A 20567-nucleotide genomic window follows, 5' to 3' on the forward strand; every position below is an offset into this window, starting at 1 on the left:
CACCCTTTTCCCCTCATCAATTCTGTGATTCACCTCATCTTTCATAGACCCATCCGCTGACACGTCCACTCCCAAATATCTGAATACATTCACCTCCTCCATACTCTCTCCCTCCAATCTGATATCCAATCTTTCATCACCTAATCTTTTTGTTATCCTCATTACCTTACTCTTTCCTGTATTCACTTTTAATTTTCTTCTTTTGCACACCCTACCAAATTCATCCACCAATCTCTGCAGCTTCTCTTCAGAATCTCCCAAGAGCACAGTGTCATCAGCAAAGAGCAACTGTGACAACTCCCACTTTGTGTGATTCTTTATCTTTTAACTCCACACCTCTTGCCAAGACCCCCGCATTTACTTCTCTTACAACCCCATCTATAAATATATTAAACAACCACGGTGACATCACACATCCTTGTCTAAGGCCTACTTTTTTTTTTTTTTTTTTTTTTTTTTATTATCACACCGGCCGATTCCCACCAAGGCAGGGTGGCCCGAAAAAGAAAAACTTTCACCATCATTCACTCCATCACTGTCTTGCCAGAAGGGTGCTTTACACTACAGTTTTTAAACTGCAACATTAACACCCCTCCTTCAGAGTGCAGGCACTGTACTTCCCATCTCCAGGACTCAAGTCCGGCCTGCCGGTTTCCCTGAATCCCTTCATAAATGTTACTTTGCTCACACTCCAACAGCACGTCAAGTATTAAAAACCATTTGTCTCCATTCACTCCTATCAAACACGCTCACGCATGCCTGCTGGAAGTCCAAGCCCCTCGCACACAAAACCTCCTTTACCCCCTCCCTCCAACCCTTCCTAGGCCGACCCCTACCCCGCCTTCCTTCCACTACAGACTGATACACTCTTGAAGTCATTCTGTTTCGCTCCATTCTCTCTACATGTCCGAACCACCTCAACAACCCTTCCTCAGCCCTCTGGACAACAGTTTTGGTAATCCCGCACCTCCTCCTAACTTCCAAACTACGAATTCTCTGCATTATATTCACACCACACATTGCCCTCAGACATGACATCTCCACTGCCTCCAGCCTTCTCCTCGCTGCAACATTCATCACCCACGCTTCACACCCATATAAGAGCGTTGGTAAAACTATACTCTCATACATTCCCCTCTTTGCCTCCAAGGACAAAGTTCTTTGTCTCCACAGACTCCTAAGTGCACCACTCACTCTTTTTCCCTCATCAATTCTATGATTCACCTCATCTTTCATAGACCCATCCGCTGACACGTCCACTCCCAAATATCTGAATACGTTCACCTCCTCCATACTCTCTCCTTCCAATCTGATATTCAATCCTTCATCACCTAATCTTTTTGTTATCCTACTTTTACTGGGAAATAATTTCCCTCTTTCCTACATACTCTAACTTGAGCCTCACTATCCTCGTAAAAACTCTTCACTGCTTTCAGTAACCTACCTCCTACACCATACACCTGCAACATCTGCCACATTGCCCCCCTATCCACCCTGTCATATGCCTTTTCCAAATCCATAAATGCCACAAAGACCTCTTTAGCCTTATCTAAATACTGTTCACTTACATGTTTCACTGTAAACACCTGGTCCACACATCCCCTACCTTTCCTAAAGCCTCCTTGTTCATCTGCTATCCTATTCTCCGTCTTACTCTTAATTCTTTCAATAATAACTCTACCATACACTTTACCAGGTATACTCAACAGACTTATCCCCCTATAATTTTTGCACTCTCTTTTGTCCCCTTTGCCTTTATACAAAGGAACTATGCATGCTCTCTGCCAATCCCCAGGTACCTTACCCTCTTCCATACATTTATTAAATAATTGCACCAACCACTCCAAAACTATATCCCCACCTGCTTTTAACATTTCTATCTTTATCCCATCAATCCCGGCTGCCTTACCCCCTTTCATTTTACCTACTGCCTCACGAACTTCCCCCACGCTCACAACTGGCTCTTCCTCACTCCTACAAGATGTTATTCCTCTTTGCCCTATACATGAAATCACAGCTTCCCTATCTTCATCAACATTTAACAATTCCTCAAAATATTCCCTCCATCTTCCCAATACCTCTAACTCTCCATTTAATAACTCTCCTCTCCTATTTTTAACTGACAAATCCATTTGTTCTCTAGGCTTCCTTAACTTGTTAATCTCACTCCAAAACTTTTTCTTATTTTCAACAAAATTGTTGATAACATCTCACCCACTCTCTCATTTGCTCTCTTTTTACATTGCTTCACCACTCTCTTAACCTCTCTCTTTTTCTCCATATACTCTTCCCTCCTTGCATCACTTCTACTTTGTAAAAACTTCTCATATGCTAACCTTTTCTCCCTTACTGCTCTCTTTACATCATCATTCCACCAATCACTCCTCTTCCCTCCCGCACCCACTTTCCTGTAACCACAAACTTCTGCTGAGCACTCTAACACTACATTTTTAAACCTACCCCATACCTCTTCGACCCCATTGCCTATGCTCTCATTAGCCCATCTATACTCCAATAGCCGTTTATATCTTACCCTAACTGCCTCCTCTTTTAGTTTATAAACCTTCACCTCTCTCTTCCCTGATGCTTCTATTCTCCTTGTATCCCATCTACCTTTTACTCTCAGTGTAGCTACAACTAGAAAGTGATCTGATATATCTGTGGCCCCTCTATAAACATGTACATCCTGAAGTCTACTCAACAGTCTTTTATCTACCAATACATAATCCAACAAACTACTGTCATTTCGCCCTACATCATATCTTGTATACTTATTTATCCTCTTTTTCTTAAAATATGTATTACCTATAACTAAACCCCTTTCTATACAAAGCTCAATCAAAGGGCTCCCATTATCATTTACTCCTGGCACCCCAAACTTACCTTCCACACCCTCTCTAAAAGTTTCTCCTACTTTAGCATTCAGGTCCCCTACCACAATTACTCTCTCACTTGGTTCAAAGGCTCCTGTTCATTCACTTAACATCTCCCAAAATCTCTCTCTCTCCTCTACATTCCTCTCTTCTCCAGGTGCATACACTCTTATTATGACCCACTTTTTGCATCCAACCTTTACTTTAATCCACATAATTCTTGAATTTACACATTCATATTCTCTTTTCTCCTTCCATAACTGATCCTTCAATGTTACTGCTACCCCTTCCTTTGCTCTAACTCTCTCAGATACTCCAGATTTAATCCCATTTATTTCCCCCCACCGAAACTCCCCTACTCCCTTCAGCTTTGTTTCGCTTAGGGCCAGGACATCCAACTTCTTTTCATTCATAACATCAGCAATCATCTGTTTCTTGTCATCTGCACTACATTCAAGCATCCCAGTTTTATAAAGTTTTTCTTCTTCTCTTTTTTAGTAAATGTCTACAGGAGAAGGGGTTACTAGCCCATTGCTCCCGGCATTTTAGTCGCCTCATACGACACGCATGGCTTACGGAGGAAAGATTCTTTTCCGCTTCCCCATGGACAATAGAAGAAATAAAGAAGAACAAGAGCTATTTAGAAAAAGGAGAAAAACCTAGATGTATGTATAAATACAGTGGACCCCCGCATAACGATTACCTCCGAATGCGACCAATTATGTAAGTGTATTTATGTAAGTGCGTTTGTACTTGTATGTTTGGGGGTCTGAAATGGACTAATCTACTTCACAATATTCCTTATGGGAACAAATTCGGTCAGTACTGGTACCTGAACATACTTCTGGAGTGAAAAAATATCGTTAACCGGGGGTCCACTGTATATGCATGTGCGTGTCTGTGAAGTGTGACCAAAGTGTAAGTAGGAGTAGCAAGATATCCCTGTTATCTAGCGTGTTTATGAGACAGAAAAAGAAACCAGCAATCCTACCATCATGCAAAACAGTTACAGGTTTCTGTTTCACAGTCATCTGGCAGGACGGTAGTACTTCCCTGGGTGGTTGCTGTCTACCAACCTGCTACCTACTACTACAGTTACCTGTAACCAAAATACTGTATATAAGTATAGAGGATACACAGAAACTTGTTCTGTAGTACATTATGCAACTCGTCAAAAATTTAGAGGAAGCCTCAGGCCAAACTAGTCTCAATATCAGAGCTAAACATGATGGATTACATACATCAGATGTCAAATGGACGTAACTCAGTCAGAGGTTGGTTGGTTATGTGGGTCTAAAAATCTATGACTACTCAGTGGGGCATTAAGGCTACATGTAACCTATTTACCACTCGTCAAGAATACCTCATGGTGTATATAATCTTGATGTTGAATGAGAGGAGAGGGGAAGGGGAGTTACTTATATGATCAAGTGTTATCTTAAAAGTGATGCAGTCATCGGGTTGACCAGATATCACTGACAAATGAAATGTGAAACAATATGCATCTAAGGCAGAATATGGCACCTGAGCTAAATTGAATTGATAGGGAGTTTATTCTGGTATTTTTGGGTATATTTGATAGGCTGTGAGTCCCACTAGTGATTTGTCAAATACCAGTTCCCAGAAATATGTTGGACCCAGTTAGCCATCCATTTATATAAATGTTAGTATCAGTTTATGGATTAGTGAAATGGATTATTTTTATCATTTGTAATTGTTACCATGAAGTTCCTGACAGCAGCTTCCTGCTCAGTCCTGCATTCTCGCTACCCTCACCATGTTGCTTCAAAAATTTTGAACCATGTTTGTAAGAAATGACTGTAAATAGAGATTAAAAGTTGCATTTATTATAAAACTGGATACCATACTCTATTGTATTTATTATGGTAACAGTATATAGGAAGTTTTACTGTGCTGAGCTGTTTTTATTATTATATTTTTGCCTTAGTTTTATAACTTTTTTATTATATTTTACAAATAAAAATAAATTTCTTGTATCTGAATTACAATTCATTTAAAATGCATTATTGGTTAACTGTTCTAATTAAATTTTGCTGTATATAAATTATTAGGTAATGCTTTGTCCTTTCTCTCACCAGTATGTTAACCGTGCTTGTGAAAACCTCTTGGGATATTCAGTAGAAGGTGTGGCTGGTCGCAGTCTGTGGGAGCTACATAGCAGTGACAATTACAAACAAGACATACGAGCCTTTGATCATAGACCCTCTGTTGATTTTAAAACATCGCTGGAGCACCAAAGAGCAGGGACAGATCACAGACTATCAGACCATAGACACTCAATTGAGCACAAATCTGGAGAGTCAAAAGTAAGTTGATTTAGACAAAGATTGGCTAAAAGTTTTATAAATCTGTAGTGATAAAATTGTACCCTAAATAATTACTTGGTAATTGTTACATAGCTCTTAGTGTGAACAAGACTGTAAATAAAGTGTCATGAAGGGTAGAGAAGCTATCACACAATATTTTGATACTTTTTCATGTTTAATTAACACATTAGAAAAATATATGCAAAGTGAATCTCGGAAAACTGAATGTGGTACATATAAGGTTATACAAGAGGTCCCAAATGTACAAAGGCTCCACAGGGCACTTAGAAATTGGAATGTGCTGGAGAAGGACAATGCTTGCCTTCTGCTAGTGAGATCTCCAGATGGGGATTTTCTGTTTACTGTTTCCAATTCCTCTCTAGGCACACGTCTCAACCCATAGACCACTTGTATCAGTCCTGCACTTCACTTTCCTTTGCCAGATCTGTCTTTGCTGAAAACAGGTGTATCTTCAGCTATGCATCTGCAGATTGATTTGGGTACTGTGCTCTTTTTTCCATAATTCTGAAATTGCAAGGTATGAAGCTATTGACATCATCAAGAGAATCCTTTCAGTAGCTGGATACCCAGCTACTGAAAGGATTCTCCACCTATGCAGATCAGAGGGCAGTCAGAAAGCATCCAGATGGAATTACCTTGCAAGGCTGGATAGATGGCAAGCAGGTGTTGAGACTATAGAGGTGTGTCCACACTGGATGAAGCACATCTTAAGTACAGTGGAGTTGAAAGAAGTGCAGGTTCCAGCTGAAGGGGTCCCAAAAGTCTAGAGAATATGATGAACCTGCCTATCATTACATGTTTGTTCTCATAGGCTCAGAGACTCTAGGTTCATGGGGCAAGAACACATCCAAGTTCCTTATAGACCTAGACAGAAGACTCCTCAGGACAGTTAAGGATCCCTGAGCAGCTAGCTTTTTCTTCCAGCTTCTCAGTGTTGTAGTTCAGTGGGATATATACAGCCTCTCCTCACTAAGACCACATTGGTAAATGAATTCATTGCTAAGTGAGGAACATACTATAATGGTAGTGGGTTTGTGTCAACCATCTTTGATATTGTTTTAATGTTGCCTTTGCCCCATTTATAACATTTCTGGTATATTTTTAAATGTTTGTACAGTTGTGTACTGTATATTGTAATACACAGAATAGAGGAAATCAGCTCTGATATACTACATTATTTAGGTATGCATACTGGTCAGAGAGCCCATTGTAAGTCCGAGTCATCAGTAAACGAGTACGTCACTAAGTGAGGAAAGGCTTTATGTATGTATGCATGTATCGCATACATACATATAACTATCTAACTAATTGCAGGTGAACTTGGACATATCAGAGGCTGTCAACATGCAAATGCGACGAGGAAAAGAATGGGATGGTTCGTTTACCTGCCGGCGGAAATCTGGGGGCACTGTACACTTGCCATCAAAAGTTATTCCAGTTGCTCCACTTACAAGGTAAAGTTACTTTTAACCCTTAAACTGTCCAAACGTAGCTCTACGTTCACGTACGTAGCACTCCAAACGTAGACCTATGTTTTTTTACATGCTTTCAAATGGGGAAAATAAAGGTCGGAGCGCTACACACATGAACGTAGATCTATGTTTGGACAGTTTAAGGGTTATTGTTGCCTCATTTTGTTGAAGGAACATTATTTTTAATTTCCCTGAATGTTTTTGTATACTTGTTATGATGACCTACTCACAAAATCACCTGAAAGTTTTCTGAGTGTTGACATGATAGGAAACAAATGGATAATTCAATTTGTTGTCAGCAGCAGTTACTTGCTGATTACTGTGTTTTGTGCTCTGGTGTGTGAAGATATTGTTGAAAATGTTGAAAAGGCTCATGTGTAATAGTGAAAAGAAAAAGAATAATAATTTGTTTGCTTATATCAGAGAAAGTCAAGTCATTGGAAAACATGAGAGCGGTGTAAGTGTGAAGTGTCTTGACTCAGAAGTTGGGCATTGGAAAAACCATTATCTATGACATAAAGAAACAGAAGGACAAATTGTTGAAGTTCTATGCTGAAAGTGATGAACAAAAGTTAATGAAAAATAGAGACACATTGCATAGAGGGAAAATTGAAGATATCATGTATTGATGGATTGTATTGGTCAGCATCAGAGTGAGCATATGCCACTTAACAGAATGTTGATCATGAAACAAGCAAAAATCTATCATGACAAACTCAGTATTGAAGGTAGCTAAGTAATCAGCAGGCTGGTTACAAAAATTTAGGAAAAGGCATGGCATTAAATATCTAAAGATTAATGGTGATAAATTATCTGCTAATCATGAAGCCTAAAATAAACTAAATGCACTAAATTTATGGGAAACAGAGCTAGAAACCTCACCAATGTACAGGTGATAATTCTAGATCTGATAAATCACAATCCTGAGCTTCAATCAGTCAATCAATCAATCAATTTTTATTTCCTTGCAAGATTTCATTGAGATTATGAAATTACAAAAATGAGTTGGAGTGCAAAGAGCCACTATCGTGCCTAGGCATTATGGGCAAAATTAATTTAATGGCTTACAGACTACTTAATACTAAAGAAATTGAACATAGTTTGTTTAAGTTGCACATCATGTTTATTTATAGTACACAGTAATTTTACTCAGATTACAATAGTTTCAATAGTAAATTTTGAAATTATGTTATGGGAATATAACATTGTGAGTTGTTGGAAGTAGTTTACAGTATGAGAATGCTACAATTGGGTGTAAGGCAGTAATGTTTTGGGTAGGTATTTATACTACAAGATAGTTTTAATCAATGTATGAACTTTGGGCATCCCATTTTGAAGTTTTAAGATTTAGGTAATTGGGAGATTTTTTGGTGAAGTTAAATATTGAGTATTTAGTTTAGGGTGAATAAGTGGTTTTTGAGAAGTCTTAAATTGATGTTCAGACTGGGTTACTTAAGTATTTTAAGTTTTTACACAGTGTGATATGGACACTGGGTACATCAAAAAGAGATCTATGTCTTGTGTTATGGTCGTGTGACCTGTTAAGGTTGGTGAGGAGAAGTTTGAGTGGAGGGTTTATGTTTGAGTGTAGTGTTCTATGTATATAGTAGGCACATGAGTAAGTATGGATGTTCTTTATGGTGAACAGTTTTAGACTTTTGAATATTGGTGGAGCATGCTGTCGGGCGTAGGAATTTGTTATTCTGACTGCAGCCTTTTGCTGGGTTATTAGTGGCCTTAGGTGATTTGATGTTGTTGATCTCCATGCACAAATCCCATATGTGAGATAAGGTTAGATGAGTGAATGATACAGTGCAAGGACAGCTGATTGTGGAACATAGTACTGTATCTTTGATAGTATGCCTACTGTCTTAGAGATTTTCTTGGAAAATTGTTATATGTGTCTGGAATTTGAGACTACTGTCAAGGTGGATTCCTAGGAATTTTCCCTATGTGAATCTTGTGATGGGTAATTCATTTAGCATTATGTTAAGTGGAACATTTGCAGCTCTGTTTCCAAACTGAATGAAATACTACAGTGGTCCCTCGTTTTTCGTAATTAATCCGTTCCTGGAGCCGTTACTATAAACGAAATTTACGATTTATGAATCAATTTTCCCCATAAGAAATAATGTAAATACAATTAATCCGTTCCTGACACCCAGAAGTATTAAAACAAAAAAAATATACATGTAGTACATAAACAATACAATGGGAAATGATGAATGAAACATTAACAGCATAACACTTACCTTTATTGGAGATTCTTCTTAGTGTATGGGAGACTGGAGGAGGAGAGAGAGTGGATTGTTTATAGTTTGGAAGGGGAATCCCCTTCCAGCAACACCTCAGGTACCAATTGCTTTTCTGGGGTTGCTTGTCTTCTCTGTTTCTTAGTGCCACTAGGACCACCTTGAGAGTCAATGGAGTCCTGTCTTGCAAAATAACTGTGGAGAGAGCTGTTTCTGGCATCTCTTTAACACTTCCCTAAAATGGCCCAAGACTTTGTCACTGTACATGTTGCCAATATGGCTTGCAACAACCTTGTTAGGGTGATGTTTCTCCATAAAGCTTTCCATCTTACCCCACATAGTAAAAATCTCTTTAATTTCTGAAGAAGGCACCTTCTTCCATCTCTCTTCCTCCTCCTCTGCAGCAAGATTCTGAGCTGCGATGTGTTGCTCTTCCTGCTGAAGCTCTTGCAGCTCCTCAATGGTGAGCTCTTCGTTGTGGTCTTCCACCAATTCTTCCACATCCTCCAAACTCACATCCAACTCCATGGAACTCCCCAGTGCCACAATTGATTTTACAACAGACATAGGCTCATCAGGGTCAGTCCCAAACCCTTCAAAATCCCTCTTGTCGACACAATCTGGCCATAATTTTCTCCAAGCAGAGTTCAAAGTCCTGGTAGTCACTCCCTCCCAAGCCATACCTATAAGGGTTATGCAATGGAGGATGCTGAAGTGTTCTCTCCAAAATTCACTTAGGGTCAAGTGAGTGTCTGTGGTCACAATCAAGCACCTGTGAAACATTGCTTTTGTGTAGAGTTTTTTAAAGTTTGCAATGAACTGCTGGTCCATGGGCTGGAGGAGAGGAGTGGTATTTAGGGGCAAGAACTTTACTGTGATGAACTCAAACTCCTCGAAAATTAGGTCATCCAAGTTTGGAGGATGAGCAGGTGCATTGTCCATTACTAGCAGGCACTTGAGATTCAATTTCTTTTCCAGGAGATACTCCTTCACACTAGGGCCAAACACTTCATTGAACCACTCGGCGAAAATTTCCCTCGTGACCCATGCCTTATTATTAGATTTCCAAAACACACACAATTTACTCTTCATAACATTGTTTTTCCTGAACACTCTGGGATTTTCAGAATGGTACACTAGTGATGGCTTCACTTTGAAATCCCCACTAGCATTAGCACAGAACATTAGTGTCAGCCTGTCTTTCATAGGCTTGTGTCCTGGCATTGCCTTTTCCTCTTGTGTAATGAAGGTCCTCTTTGGCATTTTCTTCCAAAAGAGGCCTGTTTCGTCACAATTGAACACTTGTTCAGGTTTCAGTCCTTCAGCCTCTATGTACTCCTGGAATTCATGCACATATTTTTCAGCTGCCTTGTGGTCCGAACTGGCAGCCTCACCATGCCTTACCACACTGTGTATGCTAGTACAGTTCTTAAATCTCTCAAACCAGCCTTTGCTGGCCTTAAATTCACTCACATCACCACTATTTGCAGGCAATTTCTTTACCATATCTTCATGCAACTGCCTAGCCTTTTCACAAATAATCGAAGTCATAAGAGTATCTCCTGCTAATTGTTTCTCATTTATCCACACCAATAATAACTTCTCAACCTCTTTGAGTACTGGTGATCTCATTTTTGTCAGCATAGTTATCCCCTTTGCAACAACAGCGTCCTTGATTTCCTTTTTCTTGGCCACTATGGAACATAAGGTTGTGTAGGGTTTCTTATACATCCTGGACAGTTCAGCCACACTTGTACCACTTTCATATTGTTCATTGATGGTTTTCTTAAATTCAATGGTATTTCTCACCTTCTTTACTACAGGCTTGGCACTAGGAGCTTTCTTTGGAGCCATGGTAGCTTATTTAATACTTGCAAGCACTAAAATAAATGGAATATTATGAAATATTTCGCTGGAGCACGTGAGGGGACCTTCGCTCACTGGTAAACAATGCCAGACTGGCTGCCGCCACGGCTCACGCCGTGGGTATGCATCCGGGATGAATTACGACTCGCTAGTCAACTTATGAAAAGCGAGTCCATATTTATACGAAAATAACCCTATGATTGGTGAAATTTACGATTGCCGGGAACTACGAAAAGCGAGGGACCACTGTAGTTTTGTTAGTATTGAGGATAAGTTTATTAGTCATTATTCAGGTAGATATTTTCTGCAATTCAGCATTAACAGTGTTGGCCAGTATAACTGGTTTTGGGTGAGAGAAGACATATGTAGTGTCATCTGCAAATAATATGGGTTTGAGTAGTTGTGATGCATTCGGTAGGTCATTGATGTAAATGAGAACGAGGAGTGGGCCAAGGAACACTGACTGTGATTGATTGAGTGGAAGAGTTTGTTCCATTTGTGTACACATATTGGCTTCTGTTACTAAGTTATTACTTTAGGTAGTTGAGGGAGTGCCCTCTTATACCATGGTGTGTTAATTTAATGTGCAGCAAATCATGGTCGACAGTATCAAAAGCTTTACATAAATCACTGAAGATTCCCAGTGGGACTTCTTTCTTCTAGAGAACAGTGTACGTATATTAGTTCTAGCATCTTACAACCAGAACTGTAAGCAAAATGTTCTCTGTAGATTTAAATTAAATGGTCAACTACTCAAAATGAAACATTGTCTTTGTGTACTGAATGGTTCTTCAGCTTTTTTTTTTTTTGTTTTTTTTTTTGTGCTTAGCAGTATTTTTTAGTACAGGGACATAAGCCAGTGGTATCAATTTGTCCCAGTGGGATCAGAGAACTTGGGATCATGGGGAAAAAATGCCACACGTTTCCTTAACCCTTTCAGGGTCCCCAAGCCCTCTCCGAGACTTGTTCTCAGGGTCACCAAATTTAAAAAAAAAAAAAAAATTTCTTATGAAAATATAGAGAACCTTTTTTTGATCATAATGACACCAAAAGTATGAAATTTGATGGAAAACTTATGGAATTATGCTCTCGCGAAGTTAGCGGTCTCAACGATGTTTAAGCATCGGCGATTTAGCCCACTTTGAGCCCTATTTTTGGCCAATTCCAGTGTACTAGTCAACAAAAATCATAACTATTTTGCTAGAACTCCATTTTTTCTATCGAATGAGTACAAGAAACCACCCATTTACCGATTTGAACTATCCATTAAAGTGGTCAGAATTTAGCAATTTTGCCAATTTCACACAAATTTCAAAAGATGCCAATTTCTGAATAGGGTCCACAATAAACAAGAGAGACATTCTTGGCACTAAAATAACAAGTTCTCTGTTTGTTAGTCACATTTTTATTCTTACAAAAACTAGATTTACTGTTATGCAGACTACTGCATTAGTGTAGAAATGGTATAAATAATATCAGCGCACTTGTGAAAGAATATTAGACTTGCCAGTTGACATGTATTGGACGCTTGGCATGATTTGTTTACTTTTGAACTTTGGTAAAAATCGAACATTTCTGCTACTTTGAGCTCAATTTTAAGGTACTTTTCATTGTAAAACCAGTCAAAATCATCTCAATTTCTGTAATATGTCTTCCATTCTATAAAATGAGACCAGGAAAACTAGAATACAGCAATAAATACCATACGAAAATACAGTGCAAAGTCGCTGTTTTAATCCAAAAACATGGTCAAAGTTTTTTTTTTCTCATTACACACTGTGTACTGCAGGATTTTTTTTATACTGTGCACACTGACCACATAGACCCATTCTTTCATATGTAGGCCTACCAGCTTTCTCTCACTAGATTTGAGGGTTCGGAAGGAGATATGATGGATAAGGTAAACTCACTTGTTGGATGGGAACGATATGTATTGTCAGACTGTGGATGGGAGCCCAGGCCTGCCGTGTTACTGCCTGGAGTGAGGATGAGGCAGCGCCTCTCACTCACTCGTGCTGTATCCCGTGACGTCATACAGTCACAGGCCTAGGGATCTTCTATATAAAGCACATGGATGGTACTATAATACTCAGCTAATCTATGCAATGCATACAACACATGTAAAGGAGGATCAGCAACTATGCTGACAGCTCGGTCATGTTACGTATGTCGTCCTGACATACACTACTAGACTATAGGCTGAACAGGCAGGTGGTTCTGGGCTGATTCTATACAATAACAAAAACATATGTAACTTAGAACTAATGGATGGTATCATAATGAGTTTTACGTAATGGGTGTTAACGTAATCACTTTTAACGTAATGAGTTTCATTGTAATGCATTATTTATTTATTTATGACTTACAAGAACAAATCATTGTACAATATGGATGGAATTGATCGATCGATCTGTATTCATGCACTCTACGGATTCTGAGGAAGAATAAATATATATATACAAGGTGAAATTAACAGCAAAGGCAATCTGGTGCACTCAGATCATTACTGTTAAAAATTGAGGTTGGAGAGTTGAAGGAGGAGGTCTTGCTTCTCCAGGAGGAGATTAGGAGGCTGAAGGTCCACCTCAATGGGTCTGGGAGAGAGGTGAGGTGGCTGGAGTTGTGGGGAATGAGGCTTCTAGCAGTGAGGTGCAGTCTGTCTCTCGCTGTGAGGAGGCTGTAGTTGGGGAGGTAGCAACAGCTACCAGCAGTGAGGTGCAGTCTGTCTCTTGCTGTGAGGAGGCTGTAGTTGGGGAGGTAGCAATGGCTAGCAGCAGTGAGGTGCAGCCCAGCACCTGCTACAAGTGGCGAGTGGTTCACAGTAATGGGAGGCGCATCAGAGTAAGGAAAGTTAAGAGTGAAGATCTGAAGGTAGGAAATCGCTTCTCTGTTCTTCAGGATGAATGTACTTCAGTGGCCAGTGAAGGTAAGGGTACTACTGCCCCTGCTAATGGAGGTAAGTGCATTCTTGTGGTTGGTGACTCTCAGGTAAGATATATTGACCGTGCTTTTTGTAATAGGAATAAGAAGATGAGAGATAGAGTGTGCTTCCCTGGAGCTGGTGTTGGGGACATTGTCAACAGGCTGGATAATATCATGTCAGGTAATGGGAACAAGCCCATTATCTGTCTCAGTGCTGGTGGAAATGATATTGGGAAGGGTAGGAGAGAAGAGCTGCTAGATAAGTACAGGTCAGCTATAGATTTCATTAAGTCTAAGGGAGGGATCCCAATCATATGTAGCATCTTGCCTAGAAGGGGAATAGGAAATGAATGGTTGTCTAGGGCAATTGGTGTAAATTGCTGGCTAGACAGATACTGTAAGGAACTTGCAATCCCATTCATTGACAACTGGAACAGCTTTTATGGCAAACATGATATGTATGTAAGGGATGGGGTACATCTCTCTGGGGCTGGGGTGGTAGCACTTGCAGACTCAATTGAGAAGGCCATTGGTGAAATGCCTATGATTTTAAACTGATGGAAGATAGAGGTATGGGTGTGTGGGGGAAACAAGCAGGTTGCAACACTAGGGTTGGAAACAGTAAATGTATAAAAGGCATTCAGCATGAAGTTATAAATAAAAACAATAGATCAGGTCAGCAAACAAAGGGGGACAGCAGAGGGCAGCAAGGGACTAGCTCCCTTAAGGTTTACTATACTAATAGCAGGAGTGTAAGAAATAAGATAGATGAGCTAAGATTAATTGCAAGTGCAGGAAACATAGATATTATTGCTATAACAGAGACCTGGCTCAATCTGAAAGATAGAGAGATGCCCTCTGAATGTCACATACAAGTCTATAAATTATTCCACACTGACAGGGTCAACAGGGAAGGTGGTGGAGTAGCGATGTATGTCAGAGACAATTTAAATTGTTGTGTTAGACAAGATATTAAATTAGAAGCATCAGCCACTGAATCTGTTTGGTTACAGCTTCTCGAGGGCCGAGAAAAACTAATTTTGGGTGTGATTTACAGGGCCCCAAATCTTGATAGGGAGTGCAGTAAACTTCTATGGGACGAAATTCGTAAGGCATCTACATACGAAAATGTTGTGCTAATGGGAGATTTCAACTATAGACAGATTGACTGGAGCAATTTGACAGGAAATTTAGAGTCAGGTGACTTTCTTGATATGATCCAGGATTGTTTTTTAAAACAGTTTGTGACAGAGCCAACTAGGGGAAATAACCTCCTTGACTTGGTTCTTGCCAGTAGGGAAACACTAATTAATAATCTTGAGGTTAATGACGAGCTTGGGGAAAGTGATCACAAATCACTCAGTTTTAATATATCATGGAATTCCCCTAATAATGGCAATCAAGTCTCTGTCCCTGACTTCCGCTTGGCTGATTTCATAGGACTGAAAAATTACTTAGGTGGGCTGAACTGGAATGACCTGACTAAGGGTCAGGTAGGTGGTGATGGTTGCCGATATGACGCTTTCCAGGGCATAGTTCTAGCTGCTCAGTCAAATTATGTTCCAAATAGGGAAATCAGATCAAACAAAAATGATCCTAAATGGATGAACAATAGATTAAAATATCTAATTGGTCAAAAGAGAGGCATATATAGGCAAATCAAAAGAGGGGAGGAGCAATTACGAAATCGATATATTCAGTTAAAGAGAGAAATAAAAAAAGGAATTAGAAAAGCAAAAAGAGATTATGAGGTTAAAGTTGCAAGAGATTCGAAGACTAACCCAAAAGGATTCTTTCAGGTATGCAGAAGTAAGATCAGGGACAAGATAGGCCCACTCAAAAGTTCCTCGGGTCAGCTCACTGACAGTGATAAGGAAATGTGTAGAAGTTTTAACACATACTTCCTCTCAGTTTTTACACAGGAGGATACCAGCAATATTCCAGAAATGATAAATTATGTGGAACAGGACGATAATAAACTGTGCACGATTAGAGTCACAAGTGACATGGTCCTTAGGCAAATAGATAAATTAAAACCTAACAAATCCCCAGGCCCTGATGAACTATATGCAAGGGCTCTAAAGGAATGTAAAGAGGAGCTTAGCAAACCTTTGGCTAATCTTTTCAACATATCACTACAAACTGGCATGGTGCCAGATAAGTGGAAAATGGCAAATGTGTTACCTATTTTCAAAGCAGGTGACAGGTCCTTAGCTTCGAACTATAGACCAATAAGCCTAACCTCCATAGTGGGAAAATTTATGGAATCAATAATTGCCGAGGCAGTTCGTAGCCACCTTGAAAAGCATAAATTAATCAACGAATCTCAGCATGGTTTTACAAAGGGGCGTTCCTGCCTTACGAATTTATTAACTTTTTTCACTAAGGTATTTGAGGAGGTTGATCATGGTAATGAATATGATATTGTGTATATGGACTTCAGTAAGGCTTTTGACAAGGTCCCACATCAAAGACTATTGAGGAAAATTAAGGCACATGGAATAGGAGAAATTTTTTCCTGGATAGAGGCATGGTTGACAAATAGGCAGCAGAGAGTTTGCATAAATGGGGAGAAATCAGAGTGGGGAAGCGTCACGAGCGGTGTTCCACAGGGGTCAGTGTTGGGCCCCCTGCTGTTCACAATATACATAAACAACATAGATGAGGGCATAAAGAGCGACATCAGCAAGTTTGCCGATGACACCAAAATAGGCCGTTGAATTCATTCTGACGAGGACATTAGAGCACTCCAGGAAGATTTGAATAGACTGATGCAGTGGTCGAAGAGGTGGCAGATGCAGTTTAATATAGACAAATGCAAAGTTCTAAATGTTGGACAGGACAATAACCATGCCACATATAAACTAAATAATGCAGATCTTAATATTACGGATTGCGAAAAAGATTTAGGAGTTCTGGTTAGCAGTAATCTGAAACCAAGACAACAGTGCATAAGTGTTCGCAATAAAGCTAATAGAATCCTTGGCTTCATATCAAGAAGCATAAATAATAGGAGTCCTCAGGTTGTTCTTCAACTCTATACATCCTTGGTTAGGCCTCATTTAGATTATGCTGCACAGTTTTGGTCACCGTATTACAGAATGGATATAAATGCTCTGGAAAATCTACAAAGGAGGATGACAAAGTTGATCCCATGTATCAGAAACCTTCCCTATGAGGATAGACTAAGGGCCCTGAATCTGCACTCTCTAGAAAGACGTAGAATTAGGGGGGATATGATTGAGGTGTATAAATGGAAGACAGGAATAAATAAAGGGGATGTAAATAGTGTGCTGAAAATATCTAGCCTAGACAGGACTCGCAGCAATGGTTTTAAGTTGGAAAAATTCAGATTCAGGAAGGATATAGGAAAGTACTGGTTTGGTAATAGAGTTGTGGATGAGTGGAACAAACTCCCAAGTACAGTTATAGAGGCCAGAACGTTGTGTAGCTTTAAAAATAGGTTGGATAAATACATGAGTGGATGTGGGTGGGTGTGAGTTGGACCTGATAGCTTGTGCTACCAGGTCGGTTGCCGTGTTCCTCCCTTAAGTCAAGGTGACCTGACCTGATTAGTTTGGGTGCATTGGCTTAAGCTGGTAGGAGACTTGGACCTGCCTTGCATGGGCCAGTAGGCCTGCTGCAGTGTTCCTTCGTTCTTATGTTCTTATGTTCTTATCTCTGGGAGGATCGAATTCCTCTGCAATGGCTAACACATGCCTTGACTGAGGGAGATCTGAACGAGTATCTACAAAAGATACTTGTGGGTTTCTCATTACTTGTCGAGTACGCAAAGAGTAACGACATTCAGGTTGATTATCTGACTGAGTATTTGAAGTAGAGGGTACAGATTCAAGAGGATTTTCAGCATCTGTCACATCAGTCTGGGTAGCAATATCATCAACATCGCATACTAACTTCATATGATCTAAATGCGATTCTTTGTACTTACCAGTACTAATTTCTCTAACCTTATACGTATTGCCAGTGATATGTTCAATAACTCGATAAGGGCCAACAAACTTTTGATCGAGCTTAGGCATTGCAGATGTTTTGTTGAAATTTGTCAGCATTACTCTTGAACCTACTTTAACTTTTGAAGGCTTAGCACAGCTATTAGTTACTCTAGTAAATTCTGCTGTTGATTTATGAAGTGATTCACGGATTCTTCTAAAAACACTCTGAGCTATGCTGGTATGAGTTGCTATGAAATCATCAGGGTTGTAATTGGGTTTCGGAGTGGAATATAACAACTCATAGGGTAAACGCTTGTCTACACCATACAATGCATAATGTGGAGTATCACCTATGGAAGCATTGTAAGCAGAATTTATGGCACATTGAACATCTGGTATAACTTCATCCCAAGTTTCACTATTGGGGTTGATAGTGGCTCTCAAGATATCAAGTACTTTCTTATTGGCCCGTTCACCTAACCCATTGATGGCAGGATGATGAGGAACAATGGTGGATTTAGAGATCTTGTACAAAGTGCACAAATTTTCAAGAATCTCATTACAGAATTCACCTCCATTATCTGTTACTAAGGACTTAGGGGTGGTATGCCTGCAGATAATGCGTTCTTTAAATGCTTTAGCTATTGTCTCAGCAGTCTTATCTGCAGTAGGAACTAACTCACAATATCTGGTGAAATGGTCTACCATAACACACAGATGTTTGTTGCCTTGGAGGGAACATTTAAAATTGGTTAACAAATCAAGGGCAACTCTTTCCCACGGTTCGCTAGTGGTTGGGTACACCTGGATTGGATTAGGACCATTGACATTTCCTTTATGTTGCATACAAACATTACATTTCTTAACATACTCTGAAATGTCAGTTGCCATACGTGGCCAAAAGTACTTCATTCTAGCTTGTTTCACAGAACGATCCATACCAGGGTGTGCAACACCTGGTGCGTCGTGAACTAGCTGTAGAGCTACGTTCACTAGTGACTGTGGAATTACTAACTGGTATACTCTTCTACTTGGAGTACCCAACTCGGCTGTTCGATACAGTAATTCTTGGCTCATTACAAAGTCACTAATGGGTGCTGGTGGCTTCACAGTCAGAATAAGATCTTCCTGGAGCAGGAATCAAATCACACCAGAGCACAAGGGATCGGTTCTTTCTTACTGGAGGAATGAACGAACTCGGTGGAGTGGATGACTCTCCCCGGTTGAAAAAAATAACGCTATAACATGCAATATGAGCAAGGGAGAACGAATCTACTATCTCTCACTGCAATCAAAGGGAAAGGAAATGAATACGGTCAACAATGCTGATATTCAATCTGAGTCGCACACAGTGACACAAGGTATCAACTATTAGCTTCACTTACAAACGTTAACAACATGTGAAAGTTACTCTAGAAATAACTCCTTACATTGCACGAATTACTGTCAACTAGGATGAGATCACAATCTGGAACACGAGGAACAACAACAGACACTCTAGTGAGAGCACTAGCCGCAACAGAGACGTCTTTCTGCATACGGCATGTGACATCAACAAGAGATGGCATTACTAGTTCCAAGTAATTGTTTTCCAACAAGGCATCCCCTGTGGAGAAACTACTACTGTACTTGGACTAGCAGACATTGCAGGGATAGGCTGAGCACTCAAGGCAGTCTGAGTGTCCTCGGACACTTGAGGCAATACACTATCTTGCATATCTGAAGGTGTAGGTGGAACACAGATGGGAGTGACAGAGTTACTAGTGCCTGACCACTTGGCTACGTTAATAAGTAATCCATGGATCTATAGGAACTTAATCTGAACTTCACATTTCGCAGCACTTCAACAAATCTCAGATACAAGCTGTGAGAACAAATACATTGCTCAAGGGCTAGGTATTGTCTTTGTCAGTAAGGGAATATTGGTACTGTGGACTGATTCATATTGACTTTGACTGGCATGATACACTAAGTGAACATTCAAAAGTGACTGGGACATCTTCTCAGAGAACTTACTCAAGGACATAAGGCAAGAAATAAAGAGAATATATCAAGGAATGAACTGAGTGAACACTTTAACTCTTAACTGCAGCTTAACCCTTTGACTGTCGCGGCCGTATATATACGTTTGTGAGGTACCGTGTTTGACGTATATATACTCATAAATTCTAGCGGCTTCAAATCAGGCAGGAGAAAGCTAGTAGGCCCACATGTGAGAGAATGGGTCTGTGTGGTCAGTGTGCACCACATAAAAAAAATCCTGGAGCACGCAGTGCATAATGAGAAAAAAAAAACTCCGACCGTTTTTTTTAATTAAAATGCCGACTTTGTGGTCTATTTTCGTATAGTATTTGTGGTTGTATTCTCGTTTTCATGGTCTCATTTGATAGAATGGAAACTATATTATAGAAATGGAGGTGATTTTGATTAATTTTACTATAAAAAGAACCTGGAAATGGAGCACAAAGTACAGGAAATGTTTGATTTTTGCCGATGTTCAAAAGTAAACAAATGATGTCATTGTCCAATAAATGTCCAAATAGCCATTCTAATACGCAGTCATTAATGGGTTGATGTAATTTTTACAATTATTACAGTATTGCAGTAGTCTGCATAACAGTAAATCTTCTATTTTTTGTTTGAATAAAATTTCAAAATAAAAAGCAAGAGTAATATCACAGGGACCTGGAGACATGACTGATGAACAAAGAAAATCTTATTATAGAGCCAGGAATGTCTGCATTGTTCATTCTGGACCTTATTTTGAAATTGTCGTATTTTTTAATTTTCGTGAAATTGGCCAAATTGCAAATTTCTGACCATGTTATTGGGTAGTTGAAATCGGTAAATGGGCAGTTTCTTGTGCTCAATCGATACA

General features: G+C 39.7%; 1 protein-coding gene across 4 annotated transcripts in view; it reads left to right on the top strand.

The window, feature by feature from the left end:
• Positions 1 to 20567, top strand: part of LOC128692768 (high affinity cAMP-specific and IBMX-insensitive 3',5'-cyclic phosphodiesterase 8B) — a 659454-nt gene that overhangs the window by 373042 nt on the left and 265845 nt on the right. For all 4 annotated transcript variants that reach the window (XM_070090034.1, XM_070090035.1, XM_070090036.1 and 1 more), the window contains 2 exons: positions 4973 to 5200; positions 6536 to 6675. In XM_070090034.1, the coding sequence (XP_069946135.1) occupies positions 4973 to 5200; positions 6536 to 6675 (368 nt within the window). The remainder of the gene's footprint in view (positions 1 to 4972; positions 5201 to 6535; positions 6676 to 20567) is intronic.

This window comes from Cherax quadricarinatus, chromosome 30 (genome assembly GCF_038502225.1).
Source record: "Cherax quadricarinatus isolate ZL_2023a chromosome 30, ASM3850222v1, whole genome shotgun sequence".
Classification (NCBI taxonomy): Eukaryota; Metazoa; Arthropoda; class Malacostraca; order Decapoda; family Parastacidae; genus Cherax; species Cherax quadricarinatus.